The following is a 25,156-nucleotide window of genomic DNA, read 5'->3' as shown; positions in this document are numbered from 1 at the left end:
CGCCGGCGGCCGAACACAGGCGGACCGGGACCCGATGCATCGAAGGAAGCGCACCGAGTCTCACTAAGTTCTTGCTTCAGCATCTCATGTGAAACTCATATCGCCTGGATGATAATCCTCCGGTGTAAAGTGATCGTTAAGTTACACACCACCGCAGTGTTTGAAGCAGATGCATTAGTGAAGTCCATTCTCTTCAGCTGCACTAACGCACCGAGGCCCAGAAGATACCAGACTATTTCTTGTTAGGAAACCTGTGGACTGATGTCCTGACAGGCTGGAGTTTGTGCAACCTCCACAAACACAATAATTTACCATGACACTGATAAACTGAAATAAAAATAACTACCGAAAACACACTGACTCGCGTGCGCTCAAAGCAGAGTGCGGCACACAACCGACGACTCCCTCTCGTGACGTAATATGACGCAATGCTGAAAAAAAGCGGTTTCTGAGAAAACTGTCAAAGAAAGCATCACTTTTTTCATCTAAATTTGTGCCCACGCGTCTTGTAAAACATTTTCAAATCCTGCATTAACGGTTCATATGGTATTTTCATACAAGGTTATATATTCATTTGAAAAAAAAAAATAACCTGCAATATGCACTTTAAGTTTTTAAGTTGAAGAAGGTGGATTTTTTTTTACATTTTCACAATATTTTTTTTTTTCTTTTGAATCTCAAAGTTTTGACATTTTTTTCTCTGAACTGGGAGTTATACAATAGCAAGTTTACATCTCACATTTTTGACTTTGTTGCAAGTTTACATCTCACAAAACTCATTTCCCTCATAATTCAGAGTTTAATATCTTCTGATTCTTTTTTTTTTTCATGGCAACATGTTTTAATTTCATTAACTATCTCTAAAACAATTGAACCAATTTCTACTTCATTTTTTAAAGTTATTGAAGATTCAACTTGAGCGACTGAACTTGTTTTTAAGCTGAAGTATGAAGATTTTTTTTTTCAGTGATGTCATGGATGATGTCATAGAAATATGTGCATATTCAATATTTCTTCTAGCATTTGCATATTGCATTATTGGTCTTTTCTTGCATGTATTGAGCCATCCATAGCTGCTTTTATACTATGATAAAGCAGCTCTGATTTCCATCTAGTCTCATGTGAGAAACTCTTGATTATCTTCAAACTCTTTTTTTCTCACAATTCAGAATTCGCAAGTTTACTTAAAATCTTAAAATTTTGACTTTTTCCTCAGAATTGCAAGATACACTATATTGCTAAATGTATTGGGTCACCCCCTTCTAATGAACAGGTTTGACTACTTTAGTCATTTCTATGAGTACAAATCTTAATGTTTAAGCATATAATGATATTCTAAAAAACTCATCACCAAACACCAATGACAGTGTTGTCCGTTAATTAGTTCATTAGTACTCGTTTGGTTTAGTATTTATACTCCTATGTTTCCTGATTTGTTCTGTCTGTGTTCAGTGTGTTTTGTAGTTTGTAGTTTACAGACGCTCCCTTAAACACTACAGGTGAAAGAAGTGACGTCATCATTGTTTTCTGCGCCACAGATACAAGTGAAAGTAAATGTTCCGAGTCGATGTTTCTTCATGTAAACAGTCAGAATCGATTCTATACGGAATATCAGTGTTTCATAGGAAGCTTTATCAAAGCGTGCAGCTGCTTCATAGAAAGAAGGTGGATTTAGTCAATCTGTGTAAATAAGGTGAGTGCTGATGATCAGGTGCTTTACAGTGACTTCATTCATATTTCCTCTGAACCACGTATGGTTTATATCTTTGAATCTGTTCTTTTTGAAGCAGATGAAGTGGTTTGGTTGGTTTTTGGTGTTATTTGATCATTTGTTAACACACGACTAACATTGTGTATCTGATAATCTGTTTCTCTCAGGATCCGTTCAGATCAATTATTGTGTTTGTTTGTCATTTCCATTCAGAGTCAGTGCTGGAGATCAGATTGTGTTTCATCATGGATCACACACAAACATCCACAGATGAAGATTGTTCTCCAGGATGCAGGTACTTTCAATAAACACTGAATTAAATCACCTTCAATCATGAGAGATGGCAGTCTCAGTGTGTTTTTGTGTCTGGAGGCTTTTAAGTTAAAATGAAGATTGTTTATAATAATAATAGTAAGGTCTAAAAGCCTCCTCACTGCAGTATTTTTGATGAAAAATACTTGTAGACCTGAAAAGAAAGATATTATCATTATAAATTATTATTTAAATGTGTTCTGTTATAGTTCAGTTCATCAGAAGAGATCAGAAGCAGAGTCCAGCTGTGTGTCTCTGAGGAGTGATTGGTCTATGGAGCAGCCAATAGTGTTTAAGAGTGGAGATACAAAGACTCATCTCAGGTACGTTTTTACATAAATATTAGTATAGCATGTCATTTTATATCAACATAGTGTTATCTTTATCTTTAAATATCTTTATCTGATATTTTAACATAGTGTTACACAGAGAGGTGCATTTGTGAAAGCACTGTTCTATTTAACATCTTTTGTAATAAAATATTGTAAATGAAATTATCATTAAGTGTTCTTTAAAGTGAAGTGACATTCAGCCTATGGTGACCCATACTCGGAATTCGTGCTCTGCATTTAACCCATCCAACGTGCACACACACAGCAGTGAACACACACACACACACAGCAGTGAACACACACACACACAGCAGTGAACACACACACACACAGCAGTGAACACACACACACACAGCAGTGAACACACACACACACAGCAGTGAACACACACACACACACACAGCAGTGAACACACACACACCGTGAACACACACCCGGAGCAGTGGGCAGCCATGCTGCAGCGCCCGGGGAGCAGTTGGGGGTTCGGTGTCTTGCTCAAGGGCACCTCAGTCGTGGTATTGAGGGTGGAGAGAGCGCTGGACATTCACTCCCCCCACCTACAATCCCTGCCGGCCGGAGACTCGAACCCACAACCTTTGGATTACGAGTCCGACTCTCTAACCATTAGGCCACGACTTCCCCTTAAAGTGATTGTTTAAATAATATATGAGTATGTACTTTGTTGAATATGGTAAAGGATTGACTTTAATCTCTCTCTGTTATAGTTCAGTTCATCAGAGGAGATCAGAAGCAGAGTCCAGCTGTGTGTCTCTGAGGAGTGAAGCATCTATGAATCAGCCATTAGATTATAAGAGTGAAGATACAAAGACTGATCTCAGGTCTAATATATCTGTAAAAGATTATTTCATTATGATACAGAATACATTAGCTTAGCTTATTTAATAATGCAGTGTTTTATTTTCCAGGCATGAAGTTCTCAACAGGTTTAGATCAAATCTGATGCAGAAGTTTGGTCGTCTGTATGAGGGAACAGTGATGCAGGGAAACCCAACACTCCTGAATGAGATCTACACAGAGCTCTACATCACAGAGAGTGAGAGTGGAGAGATCAGTAATGAGCATGAGGTGAGACAGATTGAGACACAATCCAGGAGAGCAGCAACAGAGGACACAGTCATCAAATGCAATCACATCTTTAGACCTTTACCTGGACAAGACAAAGCCATCAGAACTGTGCTGACAAAGGGAGTCGCTGGCATTGGAAAAACAGTCTCTGTGCAGAAGTTCATCCTGGACTGGGCTGAAGGGAAAGAGAATCAGGACGTCCAGCTCATATTTCCACTGCCTTTCAGAGAAATCAACCTGATGAAGGACAAAACACTCAGTCTTTCACATCTTCTTCAAGTCTTTTTCCCTGAAACTAAAGAAATGGAAATATTCAGTGATGAATATAAAGTGTTGTTCATCTTTGATGGTCTGGATGAGTGCCGTCTGTCTCTGGATTTTCAGAGCGATGTGAGGTTGTGTGATGTAAGTGAATCAGCCTCAGTGGATGTGCTGCTGATGAACCTGATTGTGGGGAATCTGCTTCCCTCTGCTCTCATCTGGATCACCTCCAGACCAGCAGCAGCTGATCTCGTCCCCTCTGAGTGTGTCCATCGAGTGACAGAGGTACGAGGCTTCAATGAGCCACAGAAGGAGGAATACTTCAGGAAGAGAATCAGTGATCAGAGTCTGGCCGATACAATCATCTCACACCTGAAGTCATCAAGGAGCCTCTACATCATGTGCCACATCCCAGTGTTCTGCTGGATCTCAGCCGCTGTTCTGGAGAAGATGTTGAGTCGAGCAGAGAGTGGAGAGATTCCCAAGACTCTCACTCAAATGTACACGCGCTTCCTGATCCTTCAGACCGACATCAAACATGAGAAGGACTATGAGAAGAAGGTGACAGATGAAGACATGATCCTCAAACTGGGGAAAGTGGCTTTTCAGCAGCTTGTGAAAGGACACCCGATCTTCTATGAGGAAGACCTGAGAGAGTGTGGCGTTGATGTGAGAGAAGCATCAGTGTACTCAGGATTGTGCACTCAGATCTTCAGAGAGGAGTTGGGCTTGTATCAGGGGAAAGTCTTCTGCTTTGTTCATCTGAGCATTCAGGAACATCTAGCAGCTCTATATGTGCACCTCTCCTGTACAAATTACAACAGAAATGTGTTTGAGCAGAGTTTGTGGTCTAAAGTGAAGGACTGGTTTCAACTCAGTTCATCAGAACAGGTTTCATTATCTGGGCTGCATCAGAGAGCTGTGAAAGAGGCTCTACGGAGTAAAAATGGACATCTGGATCTTTTCCTGCGGTTCCTTCTGGGTTTGTCAGTGGAGTCTCATCAGATTCTCCTACAACAAATAATGACACTGAAAAGAAGCAGATCTGACAGCAATGAGAAAACAGTTGAGTACATCAAGATGAAGATCAGGACCATTGACTCTCCAGAGAAATCCATCAATCTGTTCCACTGTCTGAATGAACTGGGTGATCGTTCACTAGTGGAGGAAATACAATACTATCTGACATCTGGAAGAATTAAAGGAGCCAAACTCTCTTCATCTCAGTGGTCAGCTGTAGTGTTTGTGTTGTTGACATCAGAAGAGGAACTGAATGAGTTTCATCTTGATAAATTTGTTAAAGAAAAGAATAAGGCTGAAAATATGGAAGTTCTTCAGAGGCTGCTGCCTGTGATTAAAGAATCCAGATCAGTTCAGTAAGTATCACTGAGAACAATCACTTCACTGTTAAAACTAGAGATGTGTGCTACGACTAGTTTGACTGTCGTTTAAACTGAAGTTTTGTATCGACTAGTTGAGTAGTCTAATAGCTAGAAACACCCAAAAAATGGCAAAAGAAAAAAACTGTGCGTGTGTCTATATAACAGCCTACGCTTGAAATACTGACACTGTCAAATCCCTCAATGAATTCTGCTAAAAATAGGTCACAGTTATGCCGTATGCTTGCCTCACTTTATCATCATTTAATTTTAGGCGGTCGTTAAACAGAAAATAAGGAAGAGCATACACTCAACATAAAACAGTGCATAGGTTGTTTATTCAGATCGGCTGGAGCAATGCAGAAATGGAAAATCAATCAATAGACTGACAGAATTCTTCATTTTCATATAACGTTAGCCAACATATTAAAACACAAGTCAAAAACAATAGGAAAGTTTATCAAGGATAAACAAAGCATTAAAACGGCTTTTAAAAATGTTTTGTCTATATTGTCTAAAAACCAAACAAAGCTTGTTTTACTTACTCAGACCATGCGCATTTGTTCAGTGAATTTAACATGTTAATATGGTCTGGTAAAAGACGGGACTAGAGGCGATTCTGCACTTGAAAAACAAAACGCACTCGAACTGAACTTAAGTCACAGGCAAGCTGAGAGATAACTACAAGCAAGCAGACAGTTTCGAAAAGAGCCTGGAAATCCCACAGCACCACCGAAGTTTAGAGGAATAGACGGCGCGGACGGGATCACGGGCCGCAGCGATGGGTTGTAGTGTATGACATGATTGACATTTGCTGCCTTTGGCTAGCCTCCAAGCTAGCGCATACGTGCCTGTATTGAATATGATTACGCATCGCTCCAGTAGAGTTTCTGTAAGCCAGTCTGACATTACACAGTTTACACACAACTTTTCTGTTTCCTTCTAATTCAGAATAATCCCACACCTTGCTGGTCATTTTGAGCTCGCCGCTACTGGCATGAAGAAAATGCATGCGAGGTGTAGAGTATTTGTTATAAAATACATATAGAAATATTTTGACATGCATTGTTTTTCAAAAGTTTTATTAGAACTTATTTAAAATGTTTTAAATGTAACGTTAAAATGACGGTAATGCGTATTTATTTTCTCTCGTGTAATCGACTATTGTTTTCAGTGTGGACTAGCAGGAGCTGTACCGTTTATTAGTCGACTAGACCCGCACATCCCTAGTTAAAACATTTAGAAAATCAAAGTTAAAAGCTCATAAATCTTCAGTGCTGAGATGTTGTTCAGTGGTCAGTATTTTGATGTTTTATATCAAATCAGTGACACTAAGATTCAGAGACAGAGAAGTGGCAGATGAATAAATTGTTTGGGTTTGTCAATAATTAAAAATGTCTTTGCAAAAAAAAAGGAATTTAAGTAATTGTAATTTTTAAAGGGGTCATAAACTGCCTCTGTTTATTATTTTGTACTGTTCTCTGGGGTCCATTTATAATGTCAAGATTTTTACATCAAAACACATAATTTAGAAGTAATCAGCTATTTTCTGTGCTGTTCTTGACCTCCTCATCAGAACGCTCTGTTTGTATAGACGTGGAGGATTGTAGACTCAGAAACGCCCCCTGCTGTGAATGGCTAATAGTTGTGTGTTTGATAGTCTACGTCCTTCACAGATGGGCGCTGCTGTGATTTAGGTCAAAAACATAAATAACTCAATATATATCAAATGATCTGTAAGAAGAGACAAAGCAATAGTGATCACGTAATAAGAACAGTTACTCTCACTTGTGTGGTGCCACATCGGATCCAATATAGTCGACACAACATCGTCTTTTAGTTTCAATTTTTTTGAGAATCCCACGTCAAATTGTGCCATGTTTGTAAATGAATCTGCGGTAAAATGAAGTGAACAAAAGACAGATTTCTTACTGATGCTGTCTGGGTCTTCATTAAAAATAAAATTATTTCACACTTTCCTAACATTGGGATCAATTCTATACAACTTAAAAATATGTAAAGCTCAATTATACAGTAATTTTAACATAAGCACAAGTGAACCTGCCATACCAAACAATACCACAGAGAGATGCCAAAGGACTGCATATAAACTACTATACAGGTCCATTCAGAATCACTAAACACACCAAAATACAAATGAAAAATGAAACCGTTCTGAACTCAGCGATCTGAAGGCGGCTCGACGCCACAGTGAATAGTTCCTCTGTCAAGCTGTTTGGAGCGTCTGATGTTCATATGTACATAAACACCACTGATCCTCACAAACTTCTCCAAAACACGCCAGCATCTGTTATAAAACACTCACTGTATTCAACTACGTGAATATACTGAGCTGTATTCAAGCAGAAATATGTACGAGAGCGTACAGACACTTTTCATTTGTGCATCAATTATAACCGACACAGCACCTAATGCATGATCCTGTATGTCACTGTTTATCTTTACCTTGATTACAATCATCATCCATCAAAACTTTATCCAGCCGAGAGCTTGCATATCATTTGCTCATACAGCAGTTTTGAGCCGCCGTTCAGTCTGTATTTCACACAGCATGATGAGAAACGGCTTTAAGTTATCTCATGCCCCCCTGGTAGAGAACCACTGACATCATAGAGTAGAACATTCCACAAGCTGTCGTTTGGCTTCAATGTAAGCTGTTTTTAGACTAACAACAAAGTTTTGAGTTCTGAAACTTACAGGATGTTTTTATAGTACAATGACTTCTTATGTCAAAAGATCAAGGGGGTTTTGGTTTCTCAGTTCATGGCCCCTTTAAACCACTGACATTGTGCGACAAAGTAATATTATTTATCTTAAAATTATATTAAATGAGGCTCATGTTTTTGTTCTGTGACATTTTAGATTGTCATTGTTCTCTACAGGTTGAGAGATTGTGGCGTCACAGATGAAGGTTGTGCTGCTCTGGCTTCAGCTCTGAGATCAAACCCCTCACACCTGAGAGAACTGAATCTGTCTGGGAATAAACTAGGAGAATCAGTGAATCTGCTCTCTGATGTACTACAGGATCCTCACTGTAAACTGGAGAAACTGTGGTAAGATTATATATGACACACTGTAAAATATTTGTGAAGTGAAAAACAAATCACCCAAAAAAGTCTGAAAACACAATAAATCAGACAGGTTACTGCATGATGATTGAAATGGCCTTGAGCTATTACCTAAATAAACTGCGGAGAGATTGTGTTCTAAAACATCATGGATGGAATGACTCTGCAAGAGCTTGCTCTCAAACTCAATTCCTGGAGGGCACCGTTTAGCTCCAAACAGCTCCAAATCACTGTTATTGCTAGCTGCGCTTGGTTTAGCTGCTTTTCCACCCAAATTACCTGAAACAATTTGTCCCAGGAACTTTGTTTACCCCAGACCTGTTGATGTCTGCTTTTCCATCGCGGTCTATAGTACCGAGAAAATTAGGCAAATAGTCTGGTGATGTAGGTCTGCGTGCGTTTCTCAATACCAAGAACGCAAATTTCAGATTTCACAAATTTATAAATCTGTTGTTATTTACAAAGAGAGGTTTCAGTGTCACATGATCTTCAGAAATCATTCTAATATACTGATTTGCTCAAGAAACATTTCTCATTATTATCAATGTTAAAAACAGTTTTGCGGTTTAATATTTTTGTGCAAACAATGATACCACTCAAACAATTATGAGATTTAAAAAAGAGAGAGAAATTAATAATTTTATTCATGCATGAAAGTGATAAAAAAAGTGAGAGAAGACATTTAAAATTATTCATATTTAATAAATGCATTAACTAACAAATTTAATTAATGAATTTGATGAATGCTGTTCATTAAACTTTATATTTATCAAAAAATCCTGAAAAATAGTGTATCACCATTTCCACACAAAATATGAAGCAGCAAAATTGTTTTCAACATTGATAATCAGAAATGTTTCTTGAGAGTCAAATAAATTGTAATGATTTCTATAAGATCATGTGACACTGAAAACTGGAGTAATGATGAAGAAAATGCTGCTTTACATCACAGCAATAACATTTTATAATATATTAAAATTAAAACCTTTTTTTTAATTCATAATTATATCACAATATTGATGTTTTTTTTGTTTGTTTTTTATCAAATAAATTCAGCCTTGATGAGCAGAATATATTTATTTCAGAATCATTAATTGTAATGCAGGTACTATAATAATAATAATAATAATAATAATAATAATAATAGCAATTCTATATACTATATATTTTACTATAATATATTATAGTACTGTATTACAATATATTATATTGTTATCATGATTATTAAGTGCTACTGTTAATTTTTACAGGACAATATTATGTATTCTTACAGTATAAGATATATCTTTTAGGCCCGGTTTCACAGACAGTGCTTAGACTGAACTATGGCCTAATCCTGGTTTAATTGAGCCTTTTTTTTCTAAAAGTGTGCATCTTTTGAGTCAAATTCTTATATTTAATCAGTCAATTAAAATAATAAGATATTTGGGCTGTTACCAAATAAATAATATCAGTATCAACAAAATGCATCTTTGCAATGCAGAGGAAACACAGAAGCTTCATCTGAAGAGGTAGTTAGATGTTACTGCCTACATCTAGAGGTAGAGACTGTTACTGCCTACATCTCCAAGTGCATTGATGATGTAACGGTCACAAAGTCCATCACTGTCCGGGCCAACCAGAAGCCGTGGATGACAGGGGAGGTCTACAGACTTCTGAAGGCTCGCAACGCTGCCTTTAGAGCTGGAGATGAGGAGGGCCTGAAGACAGCTAGGGCCAACCTATCCCGCGGCATCAAAGAGGCCAAGAGACAGTACTCCAGGAGGATAGCCCATCGTTTCAGCGACAGCAGAGACACGCGGAGCCTGTGGCAGGGGATACAGACCATTACGGATTACAAGCCTCCACCACAGACCTGTGACAACACCATCCCCCTGCTGAACGAGCTGAATGCCTTCTTTGCTCGCTTTGAGGCACAAAACAGCACCACTGCACAGAAGACTCCACCTCCTCCCGGCGACCAGGTGATGACGCTGTCCCCGGACAGTGTGAGGAGATCCCTCAGCAGGATCAATGCACGCAAAGCTCCGGGTCCTGACAACATTCCTGGGCGTGTACTGAGAGACTGTGCAGTGGAACTCACTGAGGTCTTCACAGACATCTTCAACATCTCACTAAATCAGGCTGTTGTCCCCACATGCTTCAAAGCTACCACCATCATTCCAGTCCCTAAGAAGTCATCTCCATCCTGCTTCAATGACTACCGTCCAATAGCACTCACTCCCATCCTCATGAAGTGCTTTGAACGGCTAGTCTTGCACCACATCAAGTCTGTCCTCCCCCCCTCCCTGGACCCCTTCCAGTTTGCATATAGGTCCAACCGCTCGACCGATGATGCCATCACCACTGCCCTCCACCCAGCCCTCACACATCTGGAGAAAAAAGACTCATATGTCAGGATGCTGTTCATAGACTTCAGTTCAGCATTCAACACAATCATCCCTCAACAGCTCACTCACAAACTGGTCCAGCTGGGGCTCAGCACCTCTCTGTGCAACTGGCTGTTGGACTTCCTGACCGGGAGACCTCAAGCAGTACGGGTCGGCAGTAACACATCCAGCACCATCACACTGAACACTGGGGCCCCCCAAGGATGTGTGCTGAGCCCCCTCCTCTTCACTCTGCTGACCCACGACTGCGCACCATCACACAACTCCAACCTTTTCATTAAGTTTGCGGATGACACGACTGTGGTGGGTCTCATCAGCAACAGAGATGAGACAAACTACAGGAGCGAGGTGAGCCGCCTGGCCGGATGGTGCAGTGACAACAATCTCTCTCTGAACGTGAAGAAGACGAAGGAGATTGTTGTTGACTTCAGGAGAGTACACACTCAGCATGCCCCTCTGACGATCAACGGTGCGACTGTGGAGAGAGTGAGCAGCACCAAGTTCCTGGGTGTGCACATCACTGAGGACCTCTCCTGGACTAACAACACTGTAGCACTGGCCAAGAAAGCACAGCAGCGTCTCTACTTCCTCCGCAAACTCAGAAGAGCCAGAGCCCCGGCCCCCATCATGTGCACCTTCTACAGAGGCACCATCGAGAGCATCCTGACTAGCTGCATCACTGTGTGGTATGGCGCTTGCAACGCATCCTGCCGCAAGTCGCTTCAGCGCATAGTGAGAGCAGCTGAGAAGATCGTTGGTGTCTCTCTCCCCTCCCTCCAGGACATCTACAGCACCCGTCTCACCCGCAAAGCCCTCCGCATTGCAGGCGATCCCACCCACCCGACACACAGCTTCTTCAGTCTGCTGCCATCAGGGAGGAGACTGCGGAGTCTCCAGGCGAGGACCAGCAGACTGAAGGACAGCTTCATACATCAGGCTGTCAGGAAGCTGAACTCCCTCCCGTCCTTGCCCCCCCTCCCCTCTTTCACCCCCATTTAACACAGCAACACACTAGGAACTCTGACTCTGTGACAACCCCCCCACCGACCAACAAACTGTGACCGGCACCTGTCACTTGTGCAGCATTGGCTGATCACTACCCATCCAACATTGACTGCAAATTACCTCTTCGGATAGTCTGACAAAAACCATCCGAACAGTCACTTCGACTTGTCACTTTAACAGACTGATAAGCTCTTCTTGCACTACACTCATAACAAAACAAAACATCTGCACAGTTTTGTTTTTGTTTTTTGTACATTCAACTGGTTTGCACTCCATCTATTCTGCCATGTGCCTTATGCACTTTATCTATCTCTCTTGTTTTTATTTTCTACAATGTCCTCAGACTGATAAGCTCTTTTGCACTACAAATATATCTACACAGTGTTGTTTATTTAACTGGTTTTGCACTCTATCTGCCATGCGCCTTATGCCACTTTATCGATCTAATTATTTTTTTCTACAATATCCTCATTTGTATAATTGTTTAGTTGTATGTACATATGTTTAAACTGTATTTATCTGTATCTGAACGTGTTTAATGTTAACTGTATGCACCAAGGGTCTGAGAGTAATGCAATTTCAATTCTCTGTATGTATGTACTGTACATGTGGAAGAATTGACAATAAAGCTGACTTGAACTTGAACTTGACTCGAGATGTAGACCTATTTACACACTATTAATTCAGCTCAGAGGGACATTAATGCATTTAACCTGCAGTTACAAATGCATTAATAATGTTTTGTTATTTTAAACATAAAACATTGAATACTGATATTTACAATTATTTTGAAAATAAAAGATACTTTAAATGTGAAATTAAAACCGCCAGCAGGTGGCAGCAAGTCACTGTTAATAAGTGATTCATTCCGATTGAACCGAATCATTTAAACGATTGATTCATTCAGGAACGAAACACGGTCATGTTGCTCAGAGACACAAAACAGTGCTGTGACTGTGTTTGGAATAATTTTTTGTTGGCGAGTAATAGAGTAAAAACAGGCAATATGGTGTCTAAAACATAAGCATCTTAATATTAACTTGTTTATTAAACTGTTGCATGAAATCAGTATCACATTTGTAATCATGCTGATTTTTAGAGGTAAAAACTGGCATTCTTCGTGTGATATTGACTAACTTCCTTTCTGTGGTATTATTATGCATAACTGTATGGTGCGTGTGTGTCAGAGAGAGAATAAGACAATCAACATGAATGGTGCTGAGTCTTTCACAAAACATACCTAACTTAGGGACATCATAACTAGCAACCATATTGATTTACTGTTTTAAATATCCCTGCATGCCAATGTGCATACTATCCCCCCCTATCTGCCCTAAATAGTAGTGAATATGACTAATATCAGTGCGTCAGTAATAATGGTCCGTGGAGAAACACAGTGTTCTGTGTGTAGTTACAGTAAATGGACTTCAGCCCTAAAGAAAACATAAGAAAATATTGAAAACATGGAAATAAAATGTCTAATATGTATATAATTAAAGTTATATGTGGTGTCCTCACGTTGAGCAGATGTTCTGGTGAATCAAACACATGCAGCTCATATTGTTCCCAAACTCAAAACCGTGAGTCTCTTCCTGCAGCTTCAAGAACAGCTTTACTGATCAGCAGCTTCAGTGTGATTAGGAGCAGGTGTAGGGGGGGCTTTAGGAATAGACACAAGTAAGGACACTATAAGACAGCATCTGTTTATAATGAAGAGAATCATATAAAGAATATGTTATTACGTACTGTTTTGTAAAGCACTGCAATACATTGAGGTGTAAGCAATAATATCTCAGGTTTTGAGATCCTTGGGTGATGGAGGAGAAACACACACACACACACACACCACTACTCCATACATATTAATACAGATCAAAATAACAGTATAAAGCTCAGCTGTGTAATGAATAGTGTGATTAAACAGATTTGTATGAATGTCTACACAAGACAGACAATTTGGTTAAAAATACTGACAGTGCAATAAGGAAATATTATTTATTTTTCTTGAATGAGGCTTTAAATGATTTATGATCATGTTTTTTTGTTCCCTATCTGTCGGTCACTACAAGTTATGTCGTGACGACATAGGGGATTTACTTGGAAGCCACAATCATCTCTGACTTAAGAGAAAACGCCAATGAAATTGGCTAGTGGATTTTGCATACCTGAGCCACTCCCCGTGCATACGGGTATAAAAGGGCGACAGGTGGATCCACTCATCCGATTTTTGCTTCGGAGCCGAGTGGATGAACGTGTTGATCTCCACAAAGCCATTCATCATCTGTCTGGAAGCTGTTCTGGTTGGCGTCACAGTGCGAACAGCGGTGTCCTGTCTGCAGCGATTCCCCTGGGCACTTCAACTGAAAGAGCAGATTTCCTAAAAGAGCAAATCATGGTCGGTTCACGTCTTTTTAAAGACGCTGTTCCGGCCGTGTCCTCTTGGTTGCAGTCGTTTCCTGTCCTCCGTCAACAGCCACGATCGTTGTCTTCAGTGTCTGGGCTTCCAGCACGCTGAAGCTGCGTTCGTGGATGGTTTATGCGTTCATTGAGCGTGTAACCATGACAGCGCTGCAATCGCGCCTCTCTCTCCTCATGGGGATGGGAGGGGCTCCCTCTGTCACTACCCGTGCTGGCTTCTCTGCCACGAGCAGAGAACCATCGGCTAGTGCTCTGGGCGATCTGAGGGTTACAGTGAGAGCCTTTCCACCAGGGCAGTCCCCACGGACCTTTCACTCCTCCTGCAGTAGCTGTTCTGTGCGGCTCCCCAGTGATTCTGCTGTGCCGTCGTACGGCGTGCCCAGTATTTTCATTCGGCGCGCTGATAGAGGATTAGATGTCGATCGCGGCCTCCTCCTATGCGTTGGCGCACGGCGCCTCTTTGGCAGACATCTTTAGAGCTGCGGGCTGGGCGACACCGAACACCTTCGCAAGATTTTACAGTCTCCGCGTTGAGCCAGTTTCTTCCCGTGTGTTGGGTAACAGGTAAGTGGCGGGAAGAGTTGGCCGGTGTCACGCTTGCTGCGCCATTCCCCCTCACCCGGGGATACGAGCGCCTTTTTTCCTCCTCCAGTTCAGTTCCCCGGACGGCGAACCCTGGTGGAGTCCTCCAGCACCCCCGGCAGTCAGACTGGGCGGAGCAGTCTGACGCCAGGCCCAGTATTGGTGCTAGCTCGCCCGGGTCTCCGGTCAGCCCCTGTACTCGGCTAGGTGTCCGTATGGCCTGATTCCCTTCGGGTAATCCCACACGTGTATTCGTCCACGGTACGGTTTCCCTCACGGTAAACCCGTGTCTTCCCTTTGACAGAGCTCTGTCAGGCCCTGCTGGCAGCCCTCCTCCCTACTCCTAGGTACTATCTGCCCCAGGGTCCAGTCGTATGTAGTACTGCCCCAGGCCTGGGCCAGTCCATATCAGTGTCTCCAAATGTTACCTCCCTTCGGGCGGGTTGTGGCCTCCGTAGCACACTTCTCCGGAAGGCTCGCTTCCCCGTCGTTACTGCCAAGCTGTAACAACAAATAGGAAAGACTTGAAGCGGTCTTTCATAGAAGGTCGAAATCCCTTCCGATTTCTTGGGGAAAGGAACAGCGGCTTGGCTATCTCCAGCAGCAATGTACTCAGTGGTCCCTGCGGGCACCAAGGTTAGCGAATTTGCGCTGGGGCGATTGGAAGGTTGCGACCTTCGCATGGCATTTGTCTGTCACGCACCAGCTTGTCAACATCTGCATGCACAAGGTCGTGACGGGGTTCAGGTTGTGGCGCTTTCCATATGACCCCTATGTCGTCACGACATAACTCGTAGTGACAGACAGATAGGGAACGTCTCGGTTACGTACGTAACCCTCGTTCCCAGATGGAGGGAACGGAGACGTTATGTCCCCATGCCACAATCTTGAACCATCGCTGGTTGCCAGGGACACGTTTTCGGCTCCTCAGCGGGTAAAACTGGATGAGTGGATGCACCCGTCGCCCTTTTATACCCGCATGCACGGGGAGTGGCTCAGGTATGCAAAATCCACTAGCCAATTTCATTGGCGTTTTCTCTTAAGTCAGAGATGATTGGGGCTTCCAAGTAAATCCCCTATGTCGTCACGACATAACGTCTCCGTTCCCTCCATCAGGGAACGAGGGTTCTCTATCAGTCGGTCACTCCGAGTCACGTCGGTGACCGACGAATTGGGATCTCGCTTAGAGAGACCAATCCCCTACGAGAGTATCTAAACAAGCCAATGGATATTGGCATGCGATTATTGCATCCAGCTGCCGCTAATCACAGCGTGAGTATAAGTAGGCAGCGGGTGCAGCGCATATTCAGCTTTTCGCTTCGGAGCCGAGCGTTCTTCGTTCTGCTCCTGACCAACTCTTCACAGGTGTCTGCAAGTCAGTGTGTTGGTGTGACGGCGCGTCAGCGGCGGTGGTCTCCTTCTGTCGAGTGGGTTGCACACATCGGATTGCACTACCCTCTGATCGTGTTGCAAGCGGCCATCTCCCCTGTGCGCTTCAGCACACTAAAAGAGTGCTTTTCTCTAAAAGAGCATTCACGGGTGGAACGTCATTTTTAAAGACGCGTCTTTTTCAAGATGCCTTTCCACCCGTGCGTTTCTGGATGCGGTCGTTACCTGGCGCCGGGTGATGGTCACGATCGTTGCCTCTCGTGTCTGGGCTTTGATCACGCTGAGGCAGCTTTCGTGGACGAGTCATGCTCTCACTGCGGGAGGATGACCGTCGCGGAGTTGCGGACCAGGCTCCGTTTCCTGCAAAGGGGCGGAGTGCCCGTGCCCCTGCCTAGATCTAGGGCTCCTCCTGGCGGCAGCCAGGGGACCACTACCTCTGACAGTGGCCGGACTGGTCTGACGGTGACAGTGAGGAATTCCCCTCAGGGGGGGGTTCTTCCTGCCACCGGCACTTCGCAGCCTGTGGAGCTGCCAAGGGAGCATGCTGGACCCTCTCATGGAGTACCAGCTGTATCCTTTGGTGCTCCCCTCGGCGACCAGATGTCAATCGCTGCGTCGGAGGGTGAGTCTGACCTCTCTGGAGATGATGATTCGGCTCCGTTGCCACCCTCTGGGCGGTCAGCGGTTCCGGATTCGGATCCAGAGATGGTGGCTATGCTTGCCCAGGCCGCCGAAAGGGTCGGGTTCGTGTGGAATCCTCCACCGCGTCCCGAACCCTCTAGGTTGGACGATTGGTTTCTCGGGGTGGCTCGCGCTGGTTCTCAGGGCCCCACCCCGGTGCCTTTCTTCCCGGAGGTGCATGATGAGCTCACTAGATCATGGAAGGCACCTTTCACTGCCCGAAACCGGTCTGGTGGTTCATCCTCCCTCACCACCCTTGATGGTGGGGTAGCGCGGGGGTATACGGGCATCCAAAAACTCGACAAAAGAGCAGTTTCCTCTATCTCTGGGTCCCCCGAGGGGACGGGAAGTTGTGGACGAGTCAGTCTTGATTCACACTATCCCACCTCTCTTGCCAGTGAGCAGCTGTGGGCGGTTCGGGAGTGCGGTCAACCGTACTACCCACGCACCCTCTGCCAAAACGCAGGTTGGTGTTCCACACACGCTGACCCTGCTTCGGACTGGCAAAGAGACGCCCGAGCACGGTCCCTGCGTCTCTCCTCGCAGCCCCGCCGCGGGTACGTCAGTGGTTCCGCTGGTGCCACTTGTACGGTTTCTGGGGGCCTGGTTAGGGCTTCCCAGTCTGTCTCGTTGGCTCCGCCAGACCATCAGACTCGGCTATGCGATTCAGTTCGCCCGGCGTCCTCCCAAGTTCAGGGGCGTCCACTTCACTTCAGTGAAAGCGTTAGATGCTCCTGTCTTGCGCGCAGAGATCGCAGTCCTACTGGCGAAGGATGCGATAGAGCCGGTCCCTCCAGCCGATATGAGGTCGGGGTTTTACAGCCCCTACTTCATTGTACCCCAGAAAGGCGGAGGGTTGAGACCGATCTTGGATCTGCGTCTCTTGAACCGGGCTCTTCACAAGCTTCCGTTCAAGATGCTCACGCAGAAACGCATCTTCGGGTGCGTCCGTCCCCGAGATTGGTTTGCAGCGATCGACCTGAAGGACGCGTACTTCCATGTGTCGATCCTTCCGTGCCACAGGCCATTCCTGCAGTTTGCGTTCGAAGGACGGGCATATCAGTACAAGGTCCTGCCCTTCGGGCTGTCCCTGTCGCCCACGTGTCTTCACGAAAGTTGCGGAGGCAGCCCTAGTTCCCATGAGAGAACAGGGCATTCGTATTCTCAACTACCTCGACGACTGGCTCATACTGGCTCAGTCTCAGGACCAGTTGTGCGAACACAGGGATTTGGTGCTCTCACACCTCAGCCAGTTGGGCCTTCGGCTCAACTGGGAAAAGAGCAAACTCTCCCCGACGCAGAGGATCTCTTTTCTCGGTATGCAGTTGGATTCGGTCAGTCAGACAGCACGCCTCACGCAGGAACGTGCTCAGTCGGTGTTGAACTGTTTGAATGCGTTCAAGAGCAGGACAGCGGCCCCACTGAAACAATTTCAGAGGCTCCTGGGGCATATGGCAGCTGCAGCGGCAGTCACGCCGCTGGGGCTGCTTCATATGAGGCCGCTTCAACACTGGCTCCATGGCCGAGTCCCGAGGTGAGCGTGGCAGCGCGGCACTCACCGGGTCCAAGTCACACCGGCCTGCCGCCGAACCCTCACTCCATGGTCAGACCTTTCATTTCTGCGGGCAGGAGTGCCCCTGGAACAGGTCTCCAGGCATGCTGTGGTTTTCACGGATGCCTCCACCACCGGCTGGGGTGCCACGTTCGACGGGCTTGCGGTGTCGGGGGTTTGGACGGGCCCCCAACTGCACTGGCACATCAATTGCCTAGAGTTGCTAGCGGTACGTCTGGCCTTGATCCGTCTCAGAAGGCGGTTACGAGGCAAACACGTACTGGTCCGCACGGACAACACTGCGACCGTTGCGTACATCAACCGACAAGGTGGTCTGCGCTCCCGTCGCATGTCGCCCGCCACCTCCTCCTCTGGAGTCAGAAGCATCTGAGGTCGCTTCGTGCCATTCATATTCCGGGCTTGCTCAACCGGGCAGCCGACGAGCTGTCACGAGCTGCGCTCCCCGGAGAGTGGAGACTCCATCCCCAGACGGTGCAGCTGATTTGGAGACGTTTCGGACCCGCTCAGGTAGACCTGTTTGCGTCTCTAGAAACCTCTCATTGCCAGATGTTTTACTCCCTGACCGAGGGAACACTCGGCACGGATGCACTGGCACACAGCTGGCCGCGGGGCCTTCGCAAGTATGCGTTTCCCCCAGTGAGCCTTCTCGCACAAACAATATGCAAGATCAGGGAGGACGAGGAGCAGGTCCTGCCCGTGGCGCCGTACTGGCCCACTCGGACTTGGTTCTCAGAACTAATGCTCCTCGTGACAGCCCCTCCTTGGCAGATTCCTCTGAGGAAGGATCTACTGACTCAGAGATGGGGCACCTTATGGCACCCGTGTCCAGACCTCTGGAAGCTACATGTCTGGTCCCTGGACGGGACGCGGAGGTTCTAGGTGACCTACCCCAAGGGGTAGTTGACACCATCACCATCCTCCACGGCCCCCCTCTATACCCTCTTGGGACCTGTCTCTAGTGCTCAAAGCACTACAGCAGGCCCCATTTGAGCCTTTGCAGTCAGTTGAGCTGCAGTTTCTTTCAATGAAGACTCTGCTCCTGCTTGCATTGGCCTCCATCAAGAGGGTAGGGGACCTGCACGCAAAAGTTTGTGATTTTTTTTTATTTTGCTCATTTGCATTGATGTTATGTCTTTAGACACTAACATGTGTTTAATGCATCAAGCAGCACCAGAATCTGGAGCAGGATCTAATTGATGATAGCTGTGTTGTAACTGCTGCTTGTGATTTTAAACATGTCCAAAAGAAGAAGTTTGAGCTGTAAGTTTGAGGAGAAATGGAAAGAAAGGTATGTTCTTTGAGGTCGACTCAGACCGGTGTTTAATCATGACCCGTGGTTGTGGTAAAAGTTTGTGATTATAAACGTCACAATGAGACGCACTGGTCACTTAGGAAGAAAAAGTAAATGAGCTATTTGATGTTTATCATCTACTATAATATCGTAATTGTTTTAATGATGTGAGGTGACAATATGTAATTCTGCAGAAAACTAAAACACATCTCGAGAGTCTTTCACTGCAGGACGACTTATTGTGACGTCAAATTATTCAGACTGGATTTCCCTCTAAACGTCACCAGACAGTCGTTTCCAAAGTATGCGTTTCCCCCAGTGAGCCTTCTCGCACAAACAATATGCAAGATCAGGGAGGACGAGGAGCAGGTCCTGCCCGTGGCGCCGTACTGGCCCACTCGGACTTGGTTCTCAGAACTAATGCTCCTCGTGACAGCCCCTCCTTGGCAGATTCCTCTGAGGAAGGATCTACTGACTCAGAGACGGGGCACCTTATGGCACCCGCCTCCAGACCTCTGGAAGCTACATGTCTGGTCCCTGGACGGGACGCGGAGGTTCTAGGTGACCTACCCCAAGGGGTAGTTGACACCATCACTTCGGCTAGAGCGCCGTCCACGAGACAGGCCTACGCCTTGAAATGGAACCTGTTCGTCGAGTGGTGTTCTTCTCACCGAGAAAACCCCCGAAAGTGCCCGATCAGAGTCGTGCTTTCCTTTTTGCAGCAGGGGTTGGAGCGAAGGCTGTCTCCCTCCACCCTTAAAGTCTATGTGGCTGCGATTGCTGCCAACCATGACCCCGTGGAAGGGAAGTCGGTGGGTAAGCATGACTTGGTCATCAGGTTCCTTAGGGGGGCAAGAAGGTTAAATCCTCCACGGCCCCACTCTATACCCTCTTGGGACCTGTCTCTAGTGCTCAAAGCACTACAGCAGGCCCCATTTCAGCCTTTGCAGTCAGTTGAGCTGCAGTTTCTTTCAATGAAGACTCTGCTCCTGCTTGCATTGGCCTCCATCAAGAGGGTAGGGGACCTGCACGCATTTTCGGTCGACGATTCGTGCCTAGAGTTCGGGCCGGCTGACTCCCAGGTAATCCTGAGGCCCCGGCCTGGCTACGTGCCCAAGGTTCCCACTACTCCCTTCAGGGACCAGGTGGTGAGCCTGCAAGCGCTGCCCTCGGAGGAGGCAGACCCAGCCCTTGCTTTGCTTTGTCCCATCCGAGCGCTAAGATGCTACGTTGACAGGACACAAAGCTTCAGGACCTCAGACCAGCTCTTTGTCTGTCACGGAGGCCGGCAGAAGGGGAAGGCCGTCTCCAAGCAGAGGATGGCCCACTGGATAGTGGACGCCATCACCCTGGCTTATCAGGTACAGGGTGTGCCCTGCCCGTTCAGGTTGAGAGCTCACTCTACTAGAGCTGTTGCATCCTCCTGGGCGTTGGCTCGTGGCGCCTCGCTGGCAGATATTTGTAGAGCTGCAGGCTGGGCGACCCCTAACATGTTCGCTAGGTTCTATAGCCTTTGTGTGGAACCGGTTTCCTCCTGTGTTCTCACCTCAAACGGGAAGAAGAGGTTCCGTTCTCGGGTCGGCTTGCTAAAACTGCTCCAGAGAGTCCGTACTGTAGACCCTGTCGAGTTCCTCCGTCCCCTCGGCAGTCAGATGTGGCGGAGCATCTGACGCCAGGCCCTCACTCGCTGAATCCATGAGAACCGGTAGAGGGCTGGGTTCCATATGAAAGGCCTAGTTGGATCCCATATGTGTATAGTCCACGGTATAGCCTGACAGCCCGTGTTTCCCCGGCAGGTCTTCTGCCGATCTCCATGAGGTACAAATTCCTCTAAAATTCCATATGCGAGATCATATGCGTAATTGCTCCGAACCTCCTGCGGGAAGGGCGAGCTTCCGTAGCGTCCGGTTCCAACTGGAACGGGTACGTTTTCCCAGTGTTATCCAGTCTACTGAGTGGGTAGTGCCATGGCAGCAGTAGCTGGTCTTCTGCGGTAGCCCTGACCTGCGCCAAAAAATAGGGGCTCAGGAGGCTTCCACAGGACACTGGAAGGGGCAGTACCCGTGGCCCTTTGGTAGGGATCCCAATTCGTCGGTCACCAACGTGACTCGGAGTGACCGACTGATAGGGAACGTCTCGGTTACGTATGTAACCCTCATTCCCTGAAGAAGGGAACGGAGACGTCACGTCCCGTCGCCACGGCTGCTGTACCACCGCTGAGCGGCCGGGTCACCGGCTCGGCTCCTCAGCGAAAACCTGAATATGCGCTGCACCCGCTGCCTACTTATACTCACGCTGTGATTAGCGGCAGCTGGATGCAATAATCGCATGCCAATATCCATTGGCTTGTTTAGATACTCTCGTAGGGGATTGGTCTCTCTAAGGGAAATCCCAATTCGTCGGTCACTGACGTGACGTCTCCGTTCCCTTCTTCAGGGAACGAGGGTTACATACGTAACCGAGACGTTACGTACGTAACCGAGACGTTCTTTATCCTTTTAAATATCAGTCCAGTGATGCATCACACATTGATTTGTACTTTCTCTTTATTAATGTATTCTCAGCTGAACTGATCTGATCTGAGAGAGTGACGAGTGTGTCATTGTTCTCTACAGGTTGAATTATTGTGGCGTCACAGATGAAGGTTGTGCTGCTCTGGCTTCAGCTTTGAGATCAAACCCCTCACACCTGAGAGTACTGGATCTGTCCTGGAATAAACTAGGAAAATCAGGAGTGAAGTTACTCTCTGATATGAAAGATGATCCACATTATAAACTGGAGACATTATACTATTGTGAGTATATTCTTATTTAAATATTTTAAAAGTTTAGTAACAGGCCTCATGTGTGTAATTGGAGAATATAAGATAATAATTCAGCTTCACTTTAGTCTCTTTACTTCAAACTGTTTAATTCTGTGATGATCTGTGAATATATGAATATTTTCATCTCTTCCAGTGTTTCTGTGTGTAAATGATAAAGAGAGAGTTGTTGATCATCACTGTTATTAATCTATGATCAGTTGTTTATTCATATCTCTGGCTGTAATATGAATATACTGTGTTTTTTCTGAGCTGGATCTGCTGATGTGATGTGACAGCAGTAATGTCTCATACTCATATCTGACTGTCTGTGTGTTTTATTGTAGGACTCTCAGTATTTATACGTCAGTCCAGTTTCCTCAGGATCAGCTGATGGTGAATAAGGAGCCGCTACAGAGACGTCAGTCACACAATCAACATGAAGACAAAGAGACACAGCATCACAGAAAGTGAAAACACAGGGCTTATATAGGCAGAGTTAGCAATGGCAGGTGTGAAAATTCACTACAATATTTTATTTTTTAATTTAAACTGGAACCAATTGCAAAAATGTTTTTTTTCTTTTGTTCATTTGCATTGATGTTATGTCTTGAGACACTAACATGTGTTTAATGGATCAAGCAGTACCAGAATCTGGAGCAGGATCTAATTGATGATAGCTGTGTTGTAACTGATGCTTGTGATTTTAAACATGTCCAAAAGAAGAAGTTTGAGCTGTAAGTTTGAGGAGAAATGGAAAGAAAGGTATGTTCTTTGAGGTCGACTCAGACCGGTGTTTAATCATGACCCGTGGTTGTGGTAAAGTTTGTGATATAAACGTCACAATGAGACGCACTGGTCACTTAGGAAGAAAAAGTAAATGAGCTATTTGATGTTTATCATCTACTATAATATCGTAATTGTTTTAATGATGCGTGAGGTGACAATATGTAATTCTGCAGAAAACTAAAACACATCTTGAGAGTCTTTCACTGCAGGACGACTTATTGTGACGTCAAATTATTCAGACTGGATTTCCCTCTAAACGTCACCAGACAGTCGTTTCCAAACATACTCAAAAGAATCAAAAACACAACAAAATATGATGAAAAGACACAAATGATTAAATATTTCCAAATCATCCTCACTTTGATTGGATCCTACTGTGACGAGGACGAGTCTCCATGTGTTACACTCCGTGACTCAGAAGAGACGGAACAACAGAGACACACATGAAAGAAAGAAAGAAGAATACAGTCTCAGGGTTTCTTCAATTTAAACAAGTCTTAAATTTAGTTGAATCAAATTTAAGGCCTTAAAAAGTCTTAAATTGTACAAGAATTTGTCTTAATTATGATTTCAAGCGATCTTAAATGTGGGGACAGAAAGATGAGAATTGCGATATGGCTGAATGTGATGATTAAAGACTATGATTTCATTAAATAAACATGAGCGCTGCGTGTGACATTGTACTTAAATTTTTAAAAATACATATATGTAGTTACATCTGTAATTAATTTCTGTAATTACATTTATAATTACACTGTTGCCCACTCTTAAACCTGCCCAAACCTGTCCCTAACCTTACCCCATCCCACCTCAATAACAGCAAAAGTGTATATATATCAATATAATATGAACACAATAAGTACATTGTACATATTTTTTGATGCAAGTACATCGTAGTTAAGGCCACCTAATATAAAGTGTGACCGGATAATGTGACGCTGAAGACTGCAGTAATGATGATGAAAATACAGCTGCAGATCACAGAAATACATTACAGTTTAACTGATATTCACATAGGAAACATTTTGCATTGTAATATTTCTTTTTTTTTTTTTTTTTTTTTAATACAGTATTTTTGATCAAACAAATGCAGCTTTGGTGAACATTAATTATTCAATCTTTTGACTGGAAGTGTATGTTTGTACCAGAGGTCGCATTAAATGAAAATATTCCATAATTTACAGAATTTATTTATTGGCAGTGATGGAAAAGTCTGAAACATAAAAGAAAGAAAGTTTAAAAAAAGTTATAGAAGTGTGCAGTAAAGATAATTTAGTATACTGTTTTTATTTTTATTTTTTTACATTAACATTTTGTTTGTTTGATGTTTGATTATATTGCTATAAAATCAAAAGCCATATGTATAACCAAGTTATGTTCCAAATTTGAAGTTGATATAACATTTGTGGGATTCTGTTTGGGCACTAAACCAGAAATAACCTCTGGGTGACACCCAAACTCTACTGAATACTTTGATGCCATTTTCTGTCACAATATGACTTCTGTTACAAAACAGTCACCAGATATGGAGCCTTCACTGTCAGAACTTTCCAACAATGTGTTGTGTCAAGATTACAAAAAAGATTTGATTTTCTAAAACACAAGCCACAAAATCTCAGAGTCTATATATATGTTTTTATATCTTGATTTTTAATGATGCATTTTATTTTCTAATGCATCAAATTCAAGCCAGTTTTCTCGGTTTCCCAACACAGCTTTGACCGGACACTGTTTCTGTGTTTCTGGCCACCAGCAAATTATAGATTAAATTATAGGATAAAATTATAGGCTCCTTTTGCCCTTCACTGTTGACCTGTGACCTTTTGTTCCTACTGTTATTGATACAAGGATAGACATGAAGCGGTTCATTTAATTCGTTCAAATAAATAATAGATAACTGCATAAATTATTTTGGTCATACTTTAGATTAGAGTCCAATTCTCACTATGACTTTTGCCTCAATATACTCCTAATTACTAATCACTAATTAAAATAGTTGTTAAGTTTAAGAATTGGGTCGGATTAAGGATTCAGAATAAGGTCTTGCAGAATAAGACATTAATATGTG

General features: G+C 44.3%; 1 protein-coding gene across 2 annotated transcripts; it reads left to right on the top strand.

The window, feature by feature from the left end:
* Positions 1–1,516: 1,516 nt before the first annotated feature.
* LOC306876039 (NLR family CARD domain-containing protein 3-like) lies at positions 1,517–22,720 on the top strand. Of its 2 annotated transcripts, none has more exons than XR_013784797.1 (7): positions 1,517–1,693; positions 1,925–2,006; positions 2,233–2,346; positions 3,081–3,194; positions 3,282–5,108; positions 6,312–6,817; positions 6,900–7,229. XR_013784797.1 is itself a non-coding variant. In XM_079426934.1 (7 exons), coding segments are annotated over exons 1-7 (2,427 nt in total). In that variant the 5' UTR covers positions 1,929–1,956; the 3' UTR covers positions 22,649–22,720. The 2 variants fall into 2 exon arrangements, 1 of the variants encoding a protein (XP_079283060.1); XM_079426934.1 differs by lacking the exons at positions 1,517–1,693; positions 6,312–6,817; positions 6,900–7,229 and adding exons at positions 7,985–8,155; positions 22,115–22,293; positions 22,647–22,720 and having other exon boundaries at positions 1,929–2,006; positions 3,282–5,078.
* Positions 22,721–25,156: the final 2,436 nt, after the last annotated feature.

This window comes from Barbus barbus, assembly GCF_936440315.1.
Source record: "Barbus barbus genome assembly, chromosome: 10".
Taxonomy (NCBI): domain Eukaryota; kingdom Metazoa; phylum Chordata; class Actinopteri; order Cypriniformes; family Cyprinidae; genus Barbus; species Barbus barbus.
The sequence above is the reverse complement of the archived record's forward strand: the minus strand, read 5'-3'. Positions and strand labels throughout refer to the sequence as shown.

What these genes read in the sequence shown, in the direction of transcription:
- LOC306876039 (XM_079426934.1), top strand. Translation starts at nt 1,957, where the DNA reads ATGGATCACACACAAACATCCACAGATGAAGATTGTTCTCCAGGATGC. An exon ending in GATACAAAGACTCATCTCAG is followed by an intron (nt 2,347 to 3,080) that starts GTACGTTTTTAC and finishes TCTCTGTTATAG; the next exon opens with TTCAGTTCATCAGAGGAGAT. An exon ending in GATACAAAGACTGATCTCAG is followed by an intron (nt 3,195 to 3,281) that starts GTCTAATATATC and finishes TTTATTTTCCAG; the next exon opens with GCATGAAGTTCTCAACAGGT.